This window comes from Schistocerca piceifrons, chromosome 7 (genome assembly GCF_021461385.2).
Source record: "Schistocerca piceifrons isolate TAMUIC-IGC-003096 chromosome 7, iqSchPice1.1, whole genome shotgun sequence".
NCBI classification, from domain to species: Eukaryota; Metazoa; Arthropoda; class Insecta; order Orthoptera; family Acrididae; genus Schistocerca; species Schistocerca piceifrons.
In genome coordinates this window covers 342,855,879-342,876,381 of record NC_060144.1, presented here as the reverse complement: position 1 = coordinate 342,876,381, position 20,503 = coordinate 342,855,879, and the positions used below count along the sequence as shown (strand labels likewise).

At 41.7% G+C, this 20,503-nt stretch overlaps 1 protein-coding gene across 1 annotated transcript in view; it reads right to left on the bottom strand.

Moving 5' to 3' along the window:
* Positions 1-20,503, bottom strand: part of LOC124805693 — a 262,026-nt gene that overhangs the window by 9,511 nt on the left and 232,012 nt on the right. Inside the window, exon 6 of the mRNA XM_047266263.1 lies at positions 15,872-16,102. Coding sequence (XP_047122219.1) covers positions 15,872-16,102 — 231 coding nt within the window. The remainder of the gene's footprint in view (positions 1-15,871; positions 16,103-20,503) is intronic.

Sequence of the window (20,503 nt, the reverse complement as noted above, 5' to 3'; positions counted from 1 at the left end):
GTAAGTTAATGCAGATGAGTAGGAAAAATAAACGCGAAAAATTTCGAATACAGGATTGACATATTCACATCGTTTAAATATCTGGGCGTAATGTTCCAAGGCGATATGGAATGGAAAGAATACGTGAGGATTGTGGTAGGGAAGGCGAATGGTCGGTTTCGGTTTGTTGAGAGACTTTCGGAAAAGAATGGTTCAGCCGCAACTGACGTTAGTGCGAGCCGTGCTTGTATACTGCTAGAGTGTTTGCGGCCCGCACCAGGTCGGATACAAGGGATACGTGGAAGCAGTTCAGAGGCGAACTACTAGATTCGTTACAGGTAGGTTCTCTCCACCCTTGAGTGTTGCGGAGATGCAGTGCGAACACTACTGAGTAAATTTAGTGAACCCGCATTTAATGGTGATTGAAGATCGATTCTGCTCCCGTCAACGTACTTCTCCCTTATGGACCACAGAGTCGTTTCACGTTCACTCTCTCTATTTGCGAATGGAATATGGAAGGAAATGACAAGTAGTGGCATAGCGTACCCTCCGCCAGGCACCATACAGTGCCCTGCGATGAAGATTTGCAGATGTAGATGTGTAGGTTTTTTTCAGTTGTGCTTGCTAAATATTTATACAGTTGTCTTGCAATCACTCCACATAGAGAACTTGCAATGGTATCCTGCCGCTTGAGGAATCGGAGGTTAACATATCGCTCACTTTTAGTGATATGGAAGATACGACGGTGAGTCAAACGAAAACCTTAAATACTTTTTTAAATATTATTTATCGTGCAGAAGTGGTACAAAGCTGTATCACTTTTCACATAATCTCCCCTACGCTCAATGCAAGTCCTCCAGCGCTTACAAAGTGCATAAATTCCTTTAGAAAAAAACTCTTATGGTGGTCCGCGCAAACACGCATGCACAGCGTGGAGTGCCTCTTCATCAAAACGGAACTTCTTTCCTCCCATTGCGTCTTTGATTGGTCCAAGCATATGGAAATTACTTGGGGAAAGGTCTGGTGAGTATGGTGGATGAGGAAGACTCTCAAAATGCAGGTCTGTGATTGTTGCAACTGTTGTACGGGCGGTGTGGGGCCTTGCATTGTCATGTTGCAAAAGGATACCTGCTGACAGCAATCCACGTCGCTTTGATTTGATTGCAGGCCGCAGATGATTTTTTAGGAGATCTGTGTATGAGGCTCAGATGACAGTGGTCCCTCTAGGCATGTAATGCTCCAAAATGACGCCTTTTTCGCCCCAAAAGAGAGTCAGTATAACCTTCCCTGCTGATGGTTCTGTTCGAAACTTCTTTGGTTTTGGTGATGAGGAATGGCGCCATTCCTTGCTCGCTCTCTTCGTTTCTGGTTGCTGGAAGTGAACCCAGGTTTCATTCCCAGTAACGATTCTTGCAAGGAAGCCATCACCTTCTCGTTCAAAGAGCCGAAGAAGTTCTTCACAAGCATCAACACGTTCTCTCATTTCAGGAGTCAGCTGCCGTGGCACCCATCTTGCAGACACTTTGTGAAACTGGAGCACATCACGCACAATGTGGTGTGCTGACCCATGACTAATCTGTAAACATGCTGCAATTTCATTCAGTGTCACTCAGCGGTTTTCCTTCACTATGGCTTCAACTGCTGCAATGTTCTGTGGAGTCACAACTCGTTGTGCCTGACCTGGACGAGGTGCATCTTCCACAGAAGTCACACCATTTGCGAACTTCCTACTCCATTCGTAGACTTGCTGCTGTGACAGACATGCATCACCGTTTTGAACCTTCATTCGTCGATGAATTTCAATAGGTTTCACACCTTCAATACGCAAAAACCGAATAACAGAATGCTGTTCTTCCCTGGTGCAAGTCGCAAGTGGGACGGCCATTTTCATACTCATCCTGGGACGGTATATGTGCATCTGCACTATGCTGCCACCTACAGGAAATTCTGCACACTGTTTGTAACACCAATTTAAGGTTTTCATTTGACTCACCGTCGTAGGATCGAGTAATATCTTCCCAATCCATCGCTTGTCATCCTCTCCTGCATTATAAGTGTTTTACTGTTTTTCTAGAAGTCATGTGTTGATAATTTGTGATTTAGTTACTCTTTTAGAGAAACTTATTGTGTGTTACCTACATTGAGAACACATGTGAATTTTGTGAATCATATAAATTTAGTGATTACAGATATGAGGGATCAACCTCATAATACATCTTTGGTTATAAGCTAAAATCATACATATTATTTAATTTTTGGACATGTGTCATTCTGCGACACATTCCACCGTCGTCAGCCCCCCCCCCCCCCCCCTGCTGGTAAAATGCTGTTTAGCTTACTGTCATCACAGGGGAAAGAAATGAAACTCGGTGACCACAGATCAGTTCACGCTTGAAGGGCCCGCTAAATGCAATACATCAAAAAACTACTGACCGGTCGGATTTAAATAAACTGGTACAAACACACGGCTAACGGTGGAATCATTAATTCTCTTATGCTAATCATCGGAAGTAGGAAATGGATGTACAATAGTTTGATTTAATTTCTTAAACAATTTTTTCACCTTAGTTCCCATATTCTGTGAGTTTACACATAAGATAAAAAGTACCTTACTCCACGTTGACTGTACAGATTATAGACTGCATAGATTTCGTATTGCTTCACCGTCCGTCCACAGTAGAACCTCGTCATCCTATCAGTTGAGCAATGATACGCGAAGCAAAGGATAAACACTGTACTGAAGAAGACATCCAAGGAGTACGTTGTAATGACTTGTATACACGTCAGATGTATTACACAACAGCACGTTCTCATTCTGTTCTGTTGGCTGCATTCTTCTTTTTGTTTCGGTGACTGTTCTGCTAATGCCTTCTGATACAGATTTAGGATTCTGTGGAAATAAGATAATAACACCGTTTCCCTCACGTGAGGTCGAACTTAGAACGTGATAATCCTGAACACAAGGCCACCCAGTCTAATATTTACACAAAAGTGTAGGTAGCTCTGAGAAGCAGTACATCAGTTTAGCGTTGTCTCGAATCTGATGCAACGAAAAATGATTTCTCTATTATCAGTATTGTTTTAATTTAATATCAACAGGACGAACAACGGTCGATGGATCAACCCTCATGTTTCCTTGTTTAGAGCTAAATGGTAATGGCTGCAGTTATTTTTATGGTGCAACTTTTGTAGAGGTCAACCATTCGTAATGCGCTTGTGTCTCCTTTATTGTGCAGACTGAAGAAAGTCTACTTGCCCCTCACAGCAATTTAGGCACTTTTTATAGCGTCTTCTGATTTATACTCTTAATTTCGGAACGTAAAGGCCATTGGTGGTGGCATTTTTTCCTATTTTTTTCTCCATACTCTTATAGCTGTCCTTATTTTACCAAAAAACTACAACTATTCGCAAATAAGTTCTGTCTCGTGATAGTTTTGCGAATTTTGTGTTCGTATCCAAGAACTTGGCAACACAAATTTATACTCGTAGTTTGCACATTGTAATCGTAGTACACAACTTTCTAGAAATTAAATAATAATATTCAGCAGATCCATTTACATATGGGAGACTGCTGGGAATAGGGATGGTCAAACTTGATATGACAAGAAAATTTTTGTCTAATAGTACTAAATCGCCTTCGGTAGAATCCAATGCTCACCTGTTTGGGTGCAGTTAAACGACTTTCAAACAGCACGTAAAACAGAGGGTATTCACTGACTCTTCGCCATAGATCCGCAAGCTATTAGGTAAGTAATTTTCAGAAAACAGCAGCCAGTGCTTTCATTAAAGTAAAACTTGTAGCAAAAGGCAAGAACTGGAATAACTGTATGTGAAAAAATTGCCAGCGACATTCTCCTGTTTAACTTTTATATACAAACGAATCATTGTAGTGGGATAATTACGTCGGTCCCACGGAAAAGGAAAGGAAAACACAGGGATTTATTTAACTGAAACTCATATCGGTTTTACAAGTTACTGAGGTTAACTTCCACGTGGAATACAGTAATACCAAATGCATGCACTGGGAAGCAACAACAAGGGAAGTTCTGGAGACCAGATGGCTTGCAGGCAAAAGGGCCTTTGTCATGGTCGCAGTCACGACTTTGGTGATGAAAAACACGTCTTCGATAAATTCAAAACATTTGATGGAATATTCTGCACAAATTCAGGAGGATTAAATCAATCACTTTTTTTCCGACTAGGTCAGCAAAAAGAGATCATCGACTGCTATAAGCTGCTAATACAGTAGCTCCACTAGATGAGACTTAGAGCTGTGAGGAATATGGAATCATGTCCTGTCAATAACCTGCTTCACAGAAGACACAACTATCTTAATGATGGCCTTACTGACTGGACATGTATCTTTCCTTTTATCTTATTACGTGTTCATGGATACTGAAGTTATTATTTATGTTAAATTAAAAGGAAGGGCAGCGTCGGCCGTAATATTGATGTTTTATTGATAGCTGAATCGAATGTCGATCACATGGTGATCATCTTCAGTGCTGTACAAATTAAACTCAGATACTGGTATCAAATTATCAATAACCGAAACTGAGAAGCGATCACAATTGTGATAACTGAAGATTATCACCATGTGATCAACAATCGATTCTGCTATCAATAAAACATCAATATTACGGCCAACGCTGACCTTGCTTTTAATTTAACTTATATGGTCGTTGTGCACACAGCATTCCATGGAGTCGCCAATCAATTTTTATTTATGTATATCACAGACAGAACAACGTGACTAGTACATTGACAAGTAAAAAAAAAATGCAGAAATTTTATGCATGTCCATTTTCGTGAAAAAAACTGTATTCATGTCGTTGGCGATCCAAATTAAGCCGGCAACTGCGGCTGGGGAGGGCTGAGAGCGCAAAATCACAATAACCAGGTCGTCCCAAGTGCTCAGAGCACTGTCCCTACTGACGTTGGATATCCCATTGGCGCGCATGCCAGTGTTAGCTGCCTCCTGCCGTGTGACGACGGCTTAAGGCAAAATGATGCTTTCAGGACAAATAAATGAATGTTGGGTATCACTTGGTTAGAGATGGGGACTCTATAGTGGATGTGTAAAGGTTTCCCACCGAAACCTGTGCAGCATAGTCGAAACAACTGTGGCAACATGTGGGCTCGATGTCTCTCCATGCCCTTTCCATATTTTTGGAGCGCTGAAGAATAACATTCGTAGCTACGAGCTTCGTGGCTCACCGACCCAGGACGTCAAGGGTGAGTGGTGTGTTAAGTACCCAAGCCTCGTGCGTTCATGTTGTGTCGTTCGTTTCGGTGGTTCGCTGTTGGAAAGCTTTTCCTGTGAGCAACACCGAGTGTTTGTAGTGGTGAAATCGAGCCACCGTGCGGTGGAATTAACTATATTGGTTCACTACAATTCAAGTGCAACAGCGGAATTTTCTGCCTTCTGGCCGTTAGTGTTCTGGTTACCTGTCGTAGCCACTGACGTAAATTCAGGCAGTGTTAGTTTTTGGTGAAGTTAACGATATTACCTTATTTCAAATTCAAGTGTACCACCGGATTTTTCTGCCTTGTGGCCGTTGGTGTTCTGGTTACCTGCCCTGGCCACTAACGTAATTTCAGGCAGCGTCCTTCCCTCACTTGTTGTCGCTGTCCAACATGGTGTGTAGTTTTGACAACTTAATACATATTTCATTGCGGATAATCACGTCCGTAACTGTTTGGTCTTTGAGTCTTTATGAACCGATTGGTGGCTAGCATGTCGTTTTGTCGGTCGGTCCGCGACTGTCTCTTCATTGGGTTACCGACGGATCAAGTGTAGTTGGGCCCACCGCCTGTGTCACCTAAGTGAACGTTAATGTCTCGAGGGGCAGCCCCCCCCCCCCCCCGCCCCCACCTCTCCGCCTCCCTGGAGGCGTCTGAGTGCCGTTGTCTATACTGTCCTTTTCATGGGTGTTTTATGGCCTGTTGGTAATCTATTATAGCCAATGGTTTAAAAGAAAATAAATTATTGTATTTCATGTAAATCAGTTTATGTAAATTTATGTAGGCCCTTAGCCGCTTAAAACCTTATTCTCAAGTTTTTTCATTTAGTGTATGATCGGCCATTGAAAACTTAAAAGTTGAGGTATTTTTGAATTTTTGGAAATCAACTGTCGGAATAAATCAACTGTGGGACTTCAGTCGCTTAAACCCTTATTCTCAAAATTTCCCCTTAAGGGAAAACATTGCGGCCTTTTGCCTTAAAAGATTATGGTAATACATATTAAAATTTAGAAATTTAATTGTGACCTTCAGCCGTTTTCATTGTACCTTGTACATGTTTGCTCTATCGTTTGCCTTGAGGCTTAATTATTTTATTTGCAACTGCATGTCTTCAGTAACCTGAAATGTATCTTGTTACTTTTTAAGATTTATCGTTTGGAGGCCATCAGCCGTGTAAGAATTGGATTTTGAAACCCGTAATTATAAAGGTTCGGCTATGTGCCGTTTTGGTTTAAAGGTTTTATTAAATATCAATGAATTACAATTCTGAAGTGAAACTGACCGACACCTTATTTTGCCCTTTCCACAATAGTAATCACCTGTTCTGCCCTGCGGGTTTAACGGGCGTCTCACTGGTACAGCTACAGTAGAAAATGTGCGCGCCTGGGTAATATCATAGCCCTGTAGACAATTGCAAACATATTTCCCTGAAGGCATTGACCATCTTGTATCACAGCCGGATCTATCATGTGCAGTGGATCGACGAATACATTTGAATGTAAATACTGTAGGTGACATGTCTATATTTAATCACTTCTGTACGCCTTATGTGAGTTTCGGGTCTTATACTTTTTTTCAAATGTCGGAGGGTACAGTAGAAAACCAGGAATTTCTATATGTGGCGCAACGCTACTGCTCAGGGTTTAAATAGCTGCCTCACTCATTCCAGTTCCTCGTCCGTTTACTGATCCAACGACACACACAGTGCACGACATGTCACATATCAGTAGCGTTATTGGCTGTGTCCTACAAGCCATTCCTTTGCTGTATCAGACGTCTCATCGCGTGTCCCTTAGCCTCGACGACTGACATAGTATACCCACAAGTTGCAGTCGTCATTGCCGTGTCTGCCTGCGGTGGAGAACCGTTCCAAATAAAGCAGGGCCAGTCCAACTGCGGGATCACGAGACGGAGCACTCACGTAAACTTGTCGACGCTACTGCCTGCCTGCAGACACCTCGCTAATGGCTAATGAGCGCGCACTGGCGTCGTGCGGGCGCCGGGGACCACCCGGGCAGAAATACTTTCTCAGCGGGGGACGCTGTTTATTTCCGTGCCCGTCACAGCCAAACATCGGCGCCCTTAAACTGCGTGTTTTGTGATAGCAGGCACGCCCTCCTCTGTAAACACACACGCACGAGAACCTTCATCAGTGACAAAAACAAACAGCGGAAGTCAATAAAGAGGACTTTTACGGCTGAAAGACCGTACGTACTGGCGCACCTAAGAGACCCGAATTTCGTTTTAATACAAACATTTTCCTGGTAATTCGGAAGCGTCATTACAGCTTTTCAACATCGTGTACAGTAATTACAGAACTTGTTTGTCAGACATGATAAGCGCACTTCCTCCCTCTTTTTCTGACGTCGCGAGGCGTAGCAGTAGCACGCTATTTAGGACAAACGGAGTTTTAGAACCCGTCCGGCCATACGAACTCGGGTTTGCTATCGGTTCACTTAGTCTAAATTCAGATGTAACGCGCGTTAAAGCACGATGACACGCGATCCAATTTCAAAACAGTTGAGATTACGTGCGGTAGAAAGCGAACCTCTCTCGCAGTGTTACTGTTCCAGGAAGAAAGGAAGATTAGAGTTTAACGCCCTGTCGACAGTGTTTTCACTAGAGACTGTCGGTTTCAGATATCTTGCAAGCGGCGAGTGGCGGAGCTACGCTATTCATATAAAACTGGAAAATCGGCTGTGTCTGGGATAATTCGTTAAGAATACGAAGTTATATGGATTACACTGACGCTGAGATGCCAACACCAGATGATTAAAAATGTATAAAAAATTTCAAGAATCTGAACAGTAGCATTGTTTCCTCATTGCATCGGTGCTCTCAGTTCTAAACATACCGGAATACAAAGTACAGAAAACACTCGAGTTTCTTATAAATATTTTTCTGCATAGAACTGTTGGCGCTGCGTGACAATAGCTATCATTTTATGAGGTAAGATGTTCACGCTTATAAAACATACAACTACTCAGAAATTTTTAGATATTCCGTTCTATATGAAATACTCTGAGCATTTTCTGAATATGCCGAGAGAAAGATCTTTAACAGCAAACTACGACATGGCAGTTCCTACGTGATAGCAGGTGATGAAGTCTATGACCTGATGGAAAACTTAAAGTGATCATTCGGCGGAAAGCAACTGACTTATGAAAAGAAAAGACAGTTAACTATCGGCAGATTCTAGCGGCTAGGTATGATGAACGTGCTTTTGCTTAAGTGTGTAAGAAATGCAGGATACAACATCGCTCAGTAGCTTTCACTGTGGATTGCGCCGAACACATTGTAAAAACGATTACAGTTCTTCAATGCAATGTTGTAATTACAAGTGAATTTAAACACGAAGACATCTTAGAGGTATAAATGCTACTCGCAATGCACGGCCCTTCGTGTTTAATTTAGCAACTATTTTGTCAATGAAGGCAGGCAGACTTGAGGGTACACATCGTACGGTATTACCGAAAGTGTGCTTCTTACCTATATTTCTCGTTCTTTCTTTAGTCACTTCCCTCACAGAAGATGAAAACCAATTTCTTACAAGCTTGCCGTTTCCAAAACGCTATTCAGATGCTATAGTCAATATTGCTGGCCTTTTTTCTAATTCGTCAGTTAGTAACTCAATGACAATATTCTCGCCTTTGATTTCACCAACTTTTCTCAACGCCCAACAAAGAAAAGTAACAGAAACACGTACAAGATGGATTTAGTCACGACGGAAAAGCTCCGTCGATTGAACAGCATACGGACGTCTCTCTCTTTCCAGCCGCCCGTTAACGCACGCTCATCCGTGAACGCTGACGCAGGCTCATGTGATCGATTGGAAGTTGAGTGTTAGGTGTCTAAACGCGTTTTGAAATCACGCGTCAGCTTTCTGTCATCTGAACTTATTCCATCCCGAAACGAGAATGCCGGTATAGGTTCATTAATTCGACTGTAATATGATTACTTCTACTTTTTTGCCCGGCTGCAATAGTGCCCGTTGTTTAACGAAAATTAAGCCAAACAAAACCAAATATCAGTCTTTCCTTTTCTCTTTCAAACTATAGAATAGCTGCCGCCGTACTTTAACTGTATAGTCAGCATCAGGCTACCTTCTATTAGAAATGCGGGTGCACTCAAAGACTGTGTTTTTTTTTTTTTTTTTTTTTTTTTCTTTTTTTTCATCAGTCTACTGACTGGTTTGATGCGGCCCGCCACGAATTCCTTTCCTGTGCTAACCTCTTCATCTCAGAGTAGCACTTGCAACCTACGTCCTCAATTATTTGCTTGACGTATTCCAATCTCTGTCTTCCTCTACAGTTATTGCCCTCTACAGCTCCCTCTAGTACCATGGAAGTCATTCCCTCATGTCTTAGCAGATGTCCTATCATCCTGTCCCTTCTCCTTATCAGTGTTTTCCACATATTCCTTTCCTCTCCGATTCTGCGTAGAACCTCCTCATTCCTTACCTTATCAGTCCACCTAATTTTCAACATTCGTCACTCGTCAAATGCTTCGATTCTCTTCTGTTCCGGTTTGATATGACTCTTAAATGTTAGGGCACAGCAATCAGTCGTCCTTTTCCTGCACATTTAATTCGGAAGATCAACGCATGTTGACTCAAGAGTCTTGAGAGAACTGTGAGAGAAGCAGAAACAACACGGGACTGAGGTACTAAAACATGGACTGATACTACGAAATGGTGCACTGACAATGGCTAGGTACTAGTCGAATTATTTGCCGAATAAAACCTCCAAGAAAAGGATGGCTGATTGCTGTGCTCTATTATTTGAAGGTTAAGTCAGCATTCCGAAAGACATAACTTACAAATGATCCCATTTTATAGGGAACTGATATGTACACATCACTGCACAAGAAAAATTATTGTATGTTGGTGGCACATAGTGTGGCACATACATAGACTCATCTTAAATAAAACATGTCAACACTTTTTTTTCAATCTGAATTACGGTAAACATAAAACAAGGATAGATGAATTTTGCTGTATAGGCTAAGGGAAATAGCAAGCAGTGACCAAAATAGAGTGTACGTGAAATGTATACTGGCAATAGCAGGAAAACAGTTTCCGAAAAAGAGAAATTTATTGCACTGAATACTTATATAAGTGTTAGGAAATCTTTTCTGAAGTTTTACGTCTTGAACATAGACGATCAACAGTGCAGACTAGAGATGAATGGTAGTTTTTGAAATTTGGTGCTACAGACAAATGCTGAAGATTGACGAGGTTCTGAACTGAATTGGAGATAAAAGGTATTCTAGTCACAGCTAAAGGCAGGGACCAGTTGGTAGGACTCGTCGTGTCGTGTCCTGGAGTTACTACTTTGCTAATGGAGGAAGTGTTGGAAGTGAAAATTGTAAAAGATCAGTTGTTATCTACAGTAGGAAGGTTCAGATGGATGACGTAGTTTCGCAGAGATGAAGATGCTTGCTTAGAATAGGTTAGCGTGGAGAGCTGCATTAAACCTGTCTTTGAACTGAAGACAACTTCAACAACAAGATCGTTTTAGTCGGCAGCTCTGGAAAACGCTCGACGGGAAATGTGACGGATGTCCATGAGTTCGCTGAACAAGACATTACGTGTCGAATGGGAGTTAAGTCATGTTTCAATAAGCACTTTCTTCAAGGTATTTCAAACTATTCGAATACAACATATGGTCCAAAATGCTTCTAGAAATCGGTGTTCTTGATGACCAAAAAGGTCAAACAGAGGTGGTACAATGGTTCTCACTCGTATTCGAGAGCAGTGGTATCGCTTTAATTTAAAACCGAAACGTCCAGGCCGTGTCGTCATCTGCCTTGCTGCGTCATACGTCGTCCACACACCGCTCTCCCCACTGTTTTGCCGAATTTCCAGACGGTGGAGGTGCTACTTCTCGCTCAAGCAGATCCTCTGTTGGCATCATGAGGCTCGGAGCCCTCCGTCCCACTTCTCCCACCAAGCGCAAGTCCATACCAGTAACGGTAGTGGAAGATGGATCCTGCGCATAACAGCGCTTCATGCAGACCACTCTTGTTCTACCTTTGTGATGACGATGGGGCGGGAAGGGGGATGGGGGAGGCGTGGGTCCAATCTCCTTATTGTTCACGCATTCTCTCGCCTTTTTGCCTTCTCCGGGTAGCCTATTTGCTTTACTGTTTATTTTTTTTCTATAATGCAAACTTGCAAATAAACATCTTATGTTAAACAAAGTTCGTCCCTTCTTAAAGCAATGATAAATTTCCATTCACAGAAAAATGTTCTTCAAATTAAAATTTTGATCTGTGTGTACAACATAAACGCTAGCTCCACTGCCGCTGTGTATCTGCTTCTCAGCGAGGATAATCGAAAAGTGACATTCTTCTTTCTTGAAATTAACATTCTATAAAACCTTCTTTATAAATGTCAAATTTTTATGGTCCGTGAAACGCAGTATGCTATTTAGAAATGAAATATTTTCTGCGGATACCAAAATAAATCTGCCCGAGGAAAGTAAATAATACCTCTTTGCTAATATTTTGTCCGTATGAGTTTCTGCTGAAAATGTCTGACAAATTTGTTTAAGAATTTTTTAAATCCTGTATTGACCTGCTGGTTTGAGTTTTTCTATGTACTTCGCAATTTAGTGAGTGACTTATGTTGTTGGGAGTCTGTGGATATGCTCTTAAAATTTCAGTCTTCTTCTTCTGATATCGGCTGCAAGAATAAATATATTTTTCGGTTGTTAAAAGTATGGGTTGGATTTTTTTTTTTTTTTTTTTTTTTTTTTTGCGGAACATCTTCCTTTGAATTTTGCATTCTTCTTTTAAGATATCTTCCAGGTCGCCTTTTCAGTTGAGTGTAGTCGTTTCATTACCGTACAAGGCTTCAGGACAACTTTGTTACAGCGCCTGACTTTGGTGTGTGTGTGTGTGTGTGTGTGTGTGTGTGTGTGTGTGTGTGTGTGTGGACGTGCATTTTTTTTTTTTTTTTTTTTTGTAGATGTTGTAAGCTCTACTGTAAGTTCTCCTAAGTTTTTGCATGAAAATTTTCTGTGGCATTTTCTCTCACCCTCTAAGTTTAGGGATTTCGCGTAAGAAGTTGAAGTATGGAAGTCTCTCGAACTGTTCATATGTTGTGATGAGTTTTTGAGTAGGATGTTTTGAGCAGATGTACTTACTTTTCTGAAGTATACCCGGAGTCTAATTCTTTCAGGGCATTTCTTGATAGTTTCTGTCCGATTGCTGCCGTCACGCGGTCTGCTAGTATCGCCAGATGGCTTGCGAAAGCTAGGCAAGAATGTGGATGTTATTTCTAGAGCTTCTAAGCAGTATAAGTTTCCAGTTGCTTTGGTTTTTAAGCTGTTTTTCCCACTACAAATGTGAACGTATCAAAACGAATAGCCTGATTTAAAAACTAAATATTCAGTGAAAGAAACATATCAGAGGCAAACCTCAAAAAACTCCCAAAATCTCAAAATATTTAGCTACGTTATTACAAACTCTACGTGTTCACTACCAGCAGGCAGACAACGTGTAGACGATACGTATATTCATCTTCAGCTCATTTAAAGCTGTATGTAACGTATCTAAAATGACGGACGTCACTCCAATTCTGTTCTTTTCCTCAGCTCATCTAAGTCACGAGGTGAAGGGGCGAAAGAAACAGTTCCCTTCACATATTCTCACAGGAAACCATAGCATGGGATCAAGTCTGGAGATTTTGGAAGGCAAGAGCGTAGGGCAGTGTCTTGAAGTCCCGTAAGCCTTATCTTGTACTGAGGCAGTATCTCATCGAGGAACTGTATCTCACTATAGTGCCAGTAAGGAGGGGCTCCGTCCTGTTGGAATATGAAGTCTTTAATGCTCCTCAAGTTGTGAGAAAGGCCACGTGTCCACCATTCAAAGATTCCTTACCCAATCACCGTGTGTTCCTCAAAAAAGGATGGCCCATAAATATTTTCACAAGAATCGGAAAAAAAGAAAAATCGCTCACTTTAGACAAGTTCCTTTTATGCTCAGCAATTGCATGAGGGTACTAAAGTCTGTATCAAAGGTCACTTCAGTGTGTGTGTGTGTGTGTGTGTGTGTGTGTGTGTGTCATCAGCGTTCTGACTGGTATGGTGCGCCCTCCCTCCTGCACGAATTCCTCCCCTCTGCCAACTTCTTCATCTTCGAGTAGCACTTATAACCTACGTCCTCAATTATTTGCTGGATGTATTCCAATCTCTCTCTTCCCCAATTGTTTTTACTCTCTACAATTCTCTCTACTAGCAAGGGGGCTAATTTCTGATACCTTAACACATGTTCTATCATCCTGTCCTTTCTTCTAGTCAGTGTTTCCAACATATTCCTTTCCTCCAGGATTCTGCGGATAACCTGGTTATTACTTCGCAGTTCACCTAATCTTCAACATTCTTCTGTAGCACCACATATCAAATGCTTCGATTCTCTTCTTTTTTGGTTTTCCCACAGTCCATGTCTCTCTGCCTTACAATGCCGTGCTCCAAACGTACAGTCTTAGAATTTATTCTTCAAATTGAATCCCATGTTTGATACCAGTAGACTTCCTATATCCTGGAATGCCCTTTCTGCCAGTGCTAGTGTGCTTTTTATGTCCTCCTTGCTCCGTCCGTCATGGGTTATTTTGCTGCCTAGGTAGCAGAATCCTTAAATTCATCTCCTTCTTGATCGTCAGTGTTAATGTTAAGTTTGTCGATGTTGCTATTCCGCTCCTTCTCATTGCTTTCGTCTCTCTCTGATTTACTCTCAACCCATACCTGCTCTCATTAGACTGTTCATTCCATTCAGAAAATCCAGTAATTATTCTTCAGTTTCACTGAGTATAACTATGTCGTCAGTGAATCTTATCATTGATATTCTTTCACCTTGAATTTTACTTCAACTCGCGAACCTTATTTTATTTCCGTCATTGCTTCTTTGATATATTGATTGACAGTAAACTGCATCCCTGACTTACACCCATTACAGTCAGAGGACTTCGTTCTTGCCTTCCACTCTTATTATTCCCTCATGGCTACTGTACAAGTTGTATACTACTCGTCTTTCCCTATATCATACCCACATTATTGTCAGAATGTCGAACATCTTTTACCATTTGGCTTTTCCGAATGCTTTTCCAGATTGACAAAGCCTATGAACCAGAATTGATTTTCCTCCAGTATTGCTTTCATTATCAATCGCAACATCATAATTGTGTCTCTGGAGCCTTTGCCTTTCCTAAAGCCAAACTGATCGACATCCAAAACATCCTCCATTTCATTTTCCATTCTTCTGTGTACTATTCTTGTCAGCGACTTGGATGCACGAGCTGCGAATTGGATGGGTGAGCCTGTTAAGTTGATTGTGCTGTCATTCTCCCATTTGTCAGCTCTTTCAGTCTTCGGAACTGTGTGGATGATATTTTCCCGAAGGTCAGATGGTATATCGCCAGACTCACACGTTCTACACATCAATGTGAATTGTCGTTTTGTTACACATTCTCCCAATGATTATAGAAAGTCTGAATAATGTTATCCATCCCTTCTGCCTTATTCGATCTTAAGTCTCATAAATCTCTTGTAAATTCTGATTCTACTAGTGCATCTTCCATGTCTTCTGTCTTCTACACCGACTCCTGTTTCTTGTCGTCAGACAATCCTCCCCCCCCCCCCCCCCCCCGCCCCCCCTCACAGAGTCCAGCAACCTATCCGCCCTCTCCTTTGCATTTAATAGTAGAATTCCCTTTGCACTCTTAGTGTTACTTCCCTTGATTTTAATTTCACGGAAGATGTTTTGACTTTTCAATATACTGAGTCAGTCCTTCCGACAGCTATTTCTTTCTCGATTTCTTCTCATTTTTCATGCAGCCATTTCACCTTAGCTTCTCTGCACCTCTTATTTACTTGATTTCTAAATGATTTCTATTTCTGTATTCCTTCTTGCATCGATATACTGAAGTATTTAGCGTCATATCAGGTATTCCAATTTTTCCATTTGCGCTGTGATTTGTCTTCAGTCTACTTCACCTTAACGTTTGCTGAATTATTTCAATGATCAAATTAGCACCCGACTATGCAGATCCAAGTTTTCCATGATTTCCTCAAATAGCTCAAGGTGAATGCCGGAATGGTTCCTTCGGAAGAGCACGGACGATTCTTCCCCATCCATGAAATGCTTAAAGCCGTCTGTAATGAACGCGGTCCCTACGGAATGTTAAAGCCTAATCTTTCTTCTTCTTCCCACTAACCAGTGACGAATATTTTTCGGCAAAGGCAGATCAATCCCTAAACTTCCATTACATTCACTCTGGGCTCTAAATTCACTCTGGGCTCTAATCACTGCCTCACTCTTGCTAAATTGTAGTACACGAAATGCCTTCTGTTGAGCAAACGCCATCTTGCTACAGGACGACTGAGCAGACGCATCGATTGGTATATATCGCGATTCTCTAAAACTCTAGGACATGCCTGTCCAGTGAGCACATATTTCCCGTCCAGCATGGTGCCTGGTTCCTAATTATTACACTCTACAATCAGGTCATTCTTTTTGACACACCCTGCATGTAAACACTTCTGCTGGATTGTTTGAGGGTGAGACTGGGGTACCTTTGAGCCCCATGACCATTCCATCTCTCTTATCGATCCTTCTCTGGGTTATTAGAGGAGAATGGAGTAGTTACCTGTATGTGGAAGACAGTGTCGGGCCAGAGGGAGAGCGTGACGCAGGTTGAGTCGGTGTAGAGGTTGCCGGTGATGCCGCCGCCGTCCACCTCCCAGGTGACCAGGTACTGGTGACCGGCGCGCCGCTGCCGCTCCGCCTCCTTGGGCGGCACCCGCCACGACAGCTCCGCGATCACCAGCACCCCCTGGTGGATCAGCGACTGCACCCGCACCGACCACACTCCGCCCTTCTGTCGGAAGGAAAAACAGCGCCGCCACGGCGTCTCAAGAACTGAACGCAAGTCAGGTCAGACACTCCTCCCACCTATGCTAGATGAATGCTCTCGAGACATGTTCAGTAAAGTGTGACGTTATCAAACCGGAGCTCGCGATCTTATTCAAATACCGCAAAATGGGGTGAAAAGAAACAAAGTCTCACTGCTGTGGCCTTGTAACATCAACCAAAATGGCCTCGCTGTGCTGGTACCGCTAACTGCTGACAGCCAGGAGAAACTACTGCTGTAATTTTTCCTGGGGTCATGCAGTTCTATTGTATGGATGAATGATGATGGTGTCCTTGTGGGGAAAACACTCTGGAGGTAAAATAGTCCCTCATTTCGATCTCTGGGCGGAGACTACTCAAAAGGATGTCGTCATCAGGACAGCGTGGGATCCTAAAGCCCTTATCGCGCAGGTAGCTTAGAAAACTTAAAAGGCGAAATGGATAGGCTGAAGTCACATATACATAGAAAATCAAACGGGGGCACTGCAAGAGTAGGTTTAATAATGATCAAGAATAAAGGAATGCGGGTAAGCTACTATCAACAGCATTACGAACGCATCATCGTAGCCATAATTAACACGAAGCCAACACCTTCCACAGTAGTACTAGTTTATATGCCATCCAGTTCTGCAGATGATGAAGAGATTGAAGAAATGTACCAAGAGATAAAAGAATTTATTCTGATCGTTAAGGGATAAGAAAATCAAATTGTGATGGGGGACTGGAATTCAATAGTAGGGAAAGAAAGAGACGGAAAAATAGCAGGCAAGAGGGGAAAGGAATTCAGTAGAAGACGAATGGGTAGATCTGAGATGAGTAGTGAAGACAGCAGAGCATCAATTAGCCAAAAGACAAGGTTTATAAATTATAGAGCGCAGCAATTAATCTTCCTTTTTTTGCATGTTTTATTTGTCAAATCCAGATTTCGGCTTGTGCCTGGCCATTATTAATACACTGTTTTCTAGTCTCGACGCATGTCAGTTGTTCGGGCATGAGTCACAGTTCTTTGAATTGTCTGACGCCACAACGACAGGGCACTGACATGTAGCGAAACTAGAGGAGAGTGCATTGACAATGACCAGTCACTAGCCGAAATCTGTATTTGCCGAATAAATCCTGCAAAAAAAAAAAAAAAAAGGACGACTGCGACTGTTTGCTGCGCTCTACAATTTATAAATCATAAAATCATATCACATTCGCTGAGCGTACCCACTTTCCTAACGGAAGGTAACCTGAAACAGACAAGGCCTACTAGATGTTGTTGCCTATCACAGTAGATACTGAATTTAACTGACGAAAGGTGAAAATATAAAAGCTCAGAAAAAATTAGACTGACAGTAAGTGCAGGACGGCTAGATATTTGAAGCATACATCATTGGGGGAAAGATAGATACCACCTACAGTAAATTAGAGGCCTTAGGAGAAATGAAAGCAGCTGTATAAATATTGAGATTTCGGATGATAAACCACTACTAAGCAAAGAAGGGAAAGCTGAAAGGAGGAAGGAGTATATAGGTGGTTCTCACAAGGGAGATGAACTTGCAGACAGTATTATAGAAAAGGAAGAGGAGGTAGATGAAGGTGAATGAGAGATATAATAGCGCGAAAAGAATTTGTTAGAGCACTGAAAGACAAATACCGAACAAGGGCCCTGGAGTAGGCGTAATTTCGTCAGAACTACTGATAGTCTTGGGAGAGACAGCGATGAGAAAACTATACCATCTGGCGTGCAAGATTTTTGGGATAGGCGAAATACCTTCAGACCTGAAGTACAATGTGATAATTCGAAAGAAAGAAGGTGCTGACGTGCGTGAATATTCAGAATTATCAGTTTAATAAGTCGTGGTTGATAAATACTAACACCAATTATTTACAGAAGGAGGGAAAAACTGGTAATCGACCTCGTGGAAGATTAGTTTGCAATTCGAAGAAATGTAGCAACACGCGAGGCAGCGCTCACATCACGTCTTACCTTAGAAGGTAAGGCAAACCTGCGTGTGTAGCATTTGTAGACTTAGAGAAAAATTATGACAGTGTTGACTAGAATACTTTCCTTGTAACTCTGAAGGTACCAGGGCTGGAATACAAAGAGCGAGACGGTATTTACAACCTGTATGGAAACGAGACGGAAGTTGTAAGTGTCGATGTTCATGATAGGAAAGCAGTGGTTGAGAAGGGAATAAGGTGGGGTTGTACACTACCTCCGATGTAACTCAGTCTGTATACTGCATAGGCGGTAAAGGAAACAAAAGAAAAATTTGGAGTAGCAATTTAGATTCAGGGAGAGGAAAGGAAAACTTTGAAGTTTGCCGATGAAATTGCATTGTAATTCTATCAGAGGCGGCAAAGCATTTGCAGGAGGAGTTTAACGGAATGGGTAGTTCAAATGGTTCAAATGGCTCTGAGCACTGTGGGACTTAACTTCTGGGGTCATCAGTCCCCTAGAACTTAGAACTACGAGTACTTAAACCTAACCTAAGGACATCACACACATCCATGCCCGATGCAGGATTCGAACCTGCGACCGTAGCCGTCGCGCGGTTCCAGACTGTAGCGCCTAGAACCGCTCGGCCACTCCGGCCGGTGGAATGGATAGTGTCTTAAAAGGAGGATACAAGACAAACATCAATAAAATGTAGCCAAATAAAATTATTTGTGTCTGAAGGTACTAGCTTAGGAAGCTAGAATCTTGAAGCAGTACATGAGATTTACTATTTGAGCAGCAAAATAACTGAACATGGCCGAAGTAGGTGTTTGTATGGAATGTATCCATGTAGGGAAGTGAAACATGGACGGTAAACAGTTTAGACAAGATGAGATTAGAAGCCTAAGAAATGTGATGCTATAGAACATTGCAGAAGATTAGAGAGGCAGATCGCGTAATTAATAAGGAGAATTAGTGAGAAAAGAAACTTGCGGCACAAATTAACTAAAAAGAGAGGTCGGCTGATAGAACCTAACCTGCGACATAAAAAGATAACCAATTCAGCATTGGAGGGAAGTGGAATGTGAAAGTCGTGGATCTGGTTAGTTACCATCTGTTGGTGTCCCTCCACGAGACCAAGAGATGGCAACTAACCAGATCCAGAAGAATGAGTTGCAGTAGTTATTCGAAGATGAGGCTTGAACAGCATAGAGTAGCACGAAGAGGTGCGTCAATCCAGTCTTCGTAATGAAGACCACTACAGCAACAGAAACTAAGGTGTGAACATGAACAGAAACAAACACCCAAGAAAATTCAGTGCTACTGTGTTGAAAGGCAAACGGGAATATCGTTCAAACATTTTTTTGTCTAGGTTGGTAGTTAGTAAGCTAGTCTAACGGGAAATTATGGATTTAAAAGTTGGCGCTGATGTTGCTTACTTCGAACTTTGCTTCTACGTAATACTTATTGTTGTTTTAATTTTAACATATGATAAGAAAATTTGCTATCCCGTTTCATTAACCAACCATTGTGTTTTTTGAAGTATGCTTTAATCTGACTTGTTCTTCAGCTAATTGAAAATTTAGGGTGGTACCTTTGGAATTTGTGGGGTGAATAGAAACACTAATTGAAGATGCTTCTTCAGAAGAACACCAAGAATTTGACGTAAGTGAACAACCCATGTGGCTATGTTCTCAACCCAAGAGATTATTTCGTGATTAAAAAATATGGGAAAAGTAAGTAGTCATTTAGATTGTAGTCTGTATTCTGTAGGTGGAAAAGGCTATTTTTGAACTGGAGAAATTTTATTTCTTTTAGTGCCAGATCCAAAACAGACTTTAACATGTTCCTATTCATCCAAAAGACCAGTATATAAAACAAATAATAAGATTAACTCTGTTGTTTCTATTCACCCCTATCTGCGTGGTGAACGGCAACCCAAATTTTTGATTCCTTTTGTTATACAAAACGTGAGATAGGTCCCAAATCTAATTATAAATTAAAAGTAAGACATGAGGTCCATAGCCCCAAGTAATTTACAAATATCTTTTTAAATTCATCAATCATTTCTTTTGAAGCTAATAATTGCTTCTATTCATCTCATTTAAAGTACACTACTTAATTCACAAATGCCTTGATCCCATTAGGTGAATTTTTGTGCTTTCACCATCAGATCTAGTATATTGGTACAAAAGTACTTCTGTAGGAACTACACTATTCTGGAGTCCACATTTTCGTGCTTGGCAATGGGTTCATAGAAACACTTTCAGAGTATTTCTCGATTCTTCCATGTATGGAAAATGAACACCTAAATCCGCGCGAACTCTGGTTTGTTTTATTTTACCACGATGGTCGTTTTCCCCTTCGCACATGGGAGTCAACATTACATCGTCACGTTCTGAGGAGGAAATTGGTGATTTAAATCTCTTCTATAGACGTCGGTGC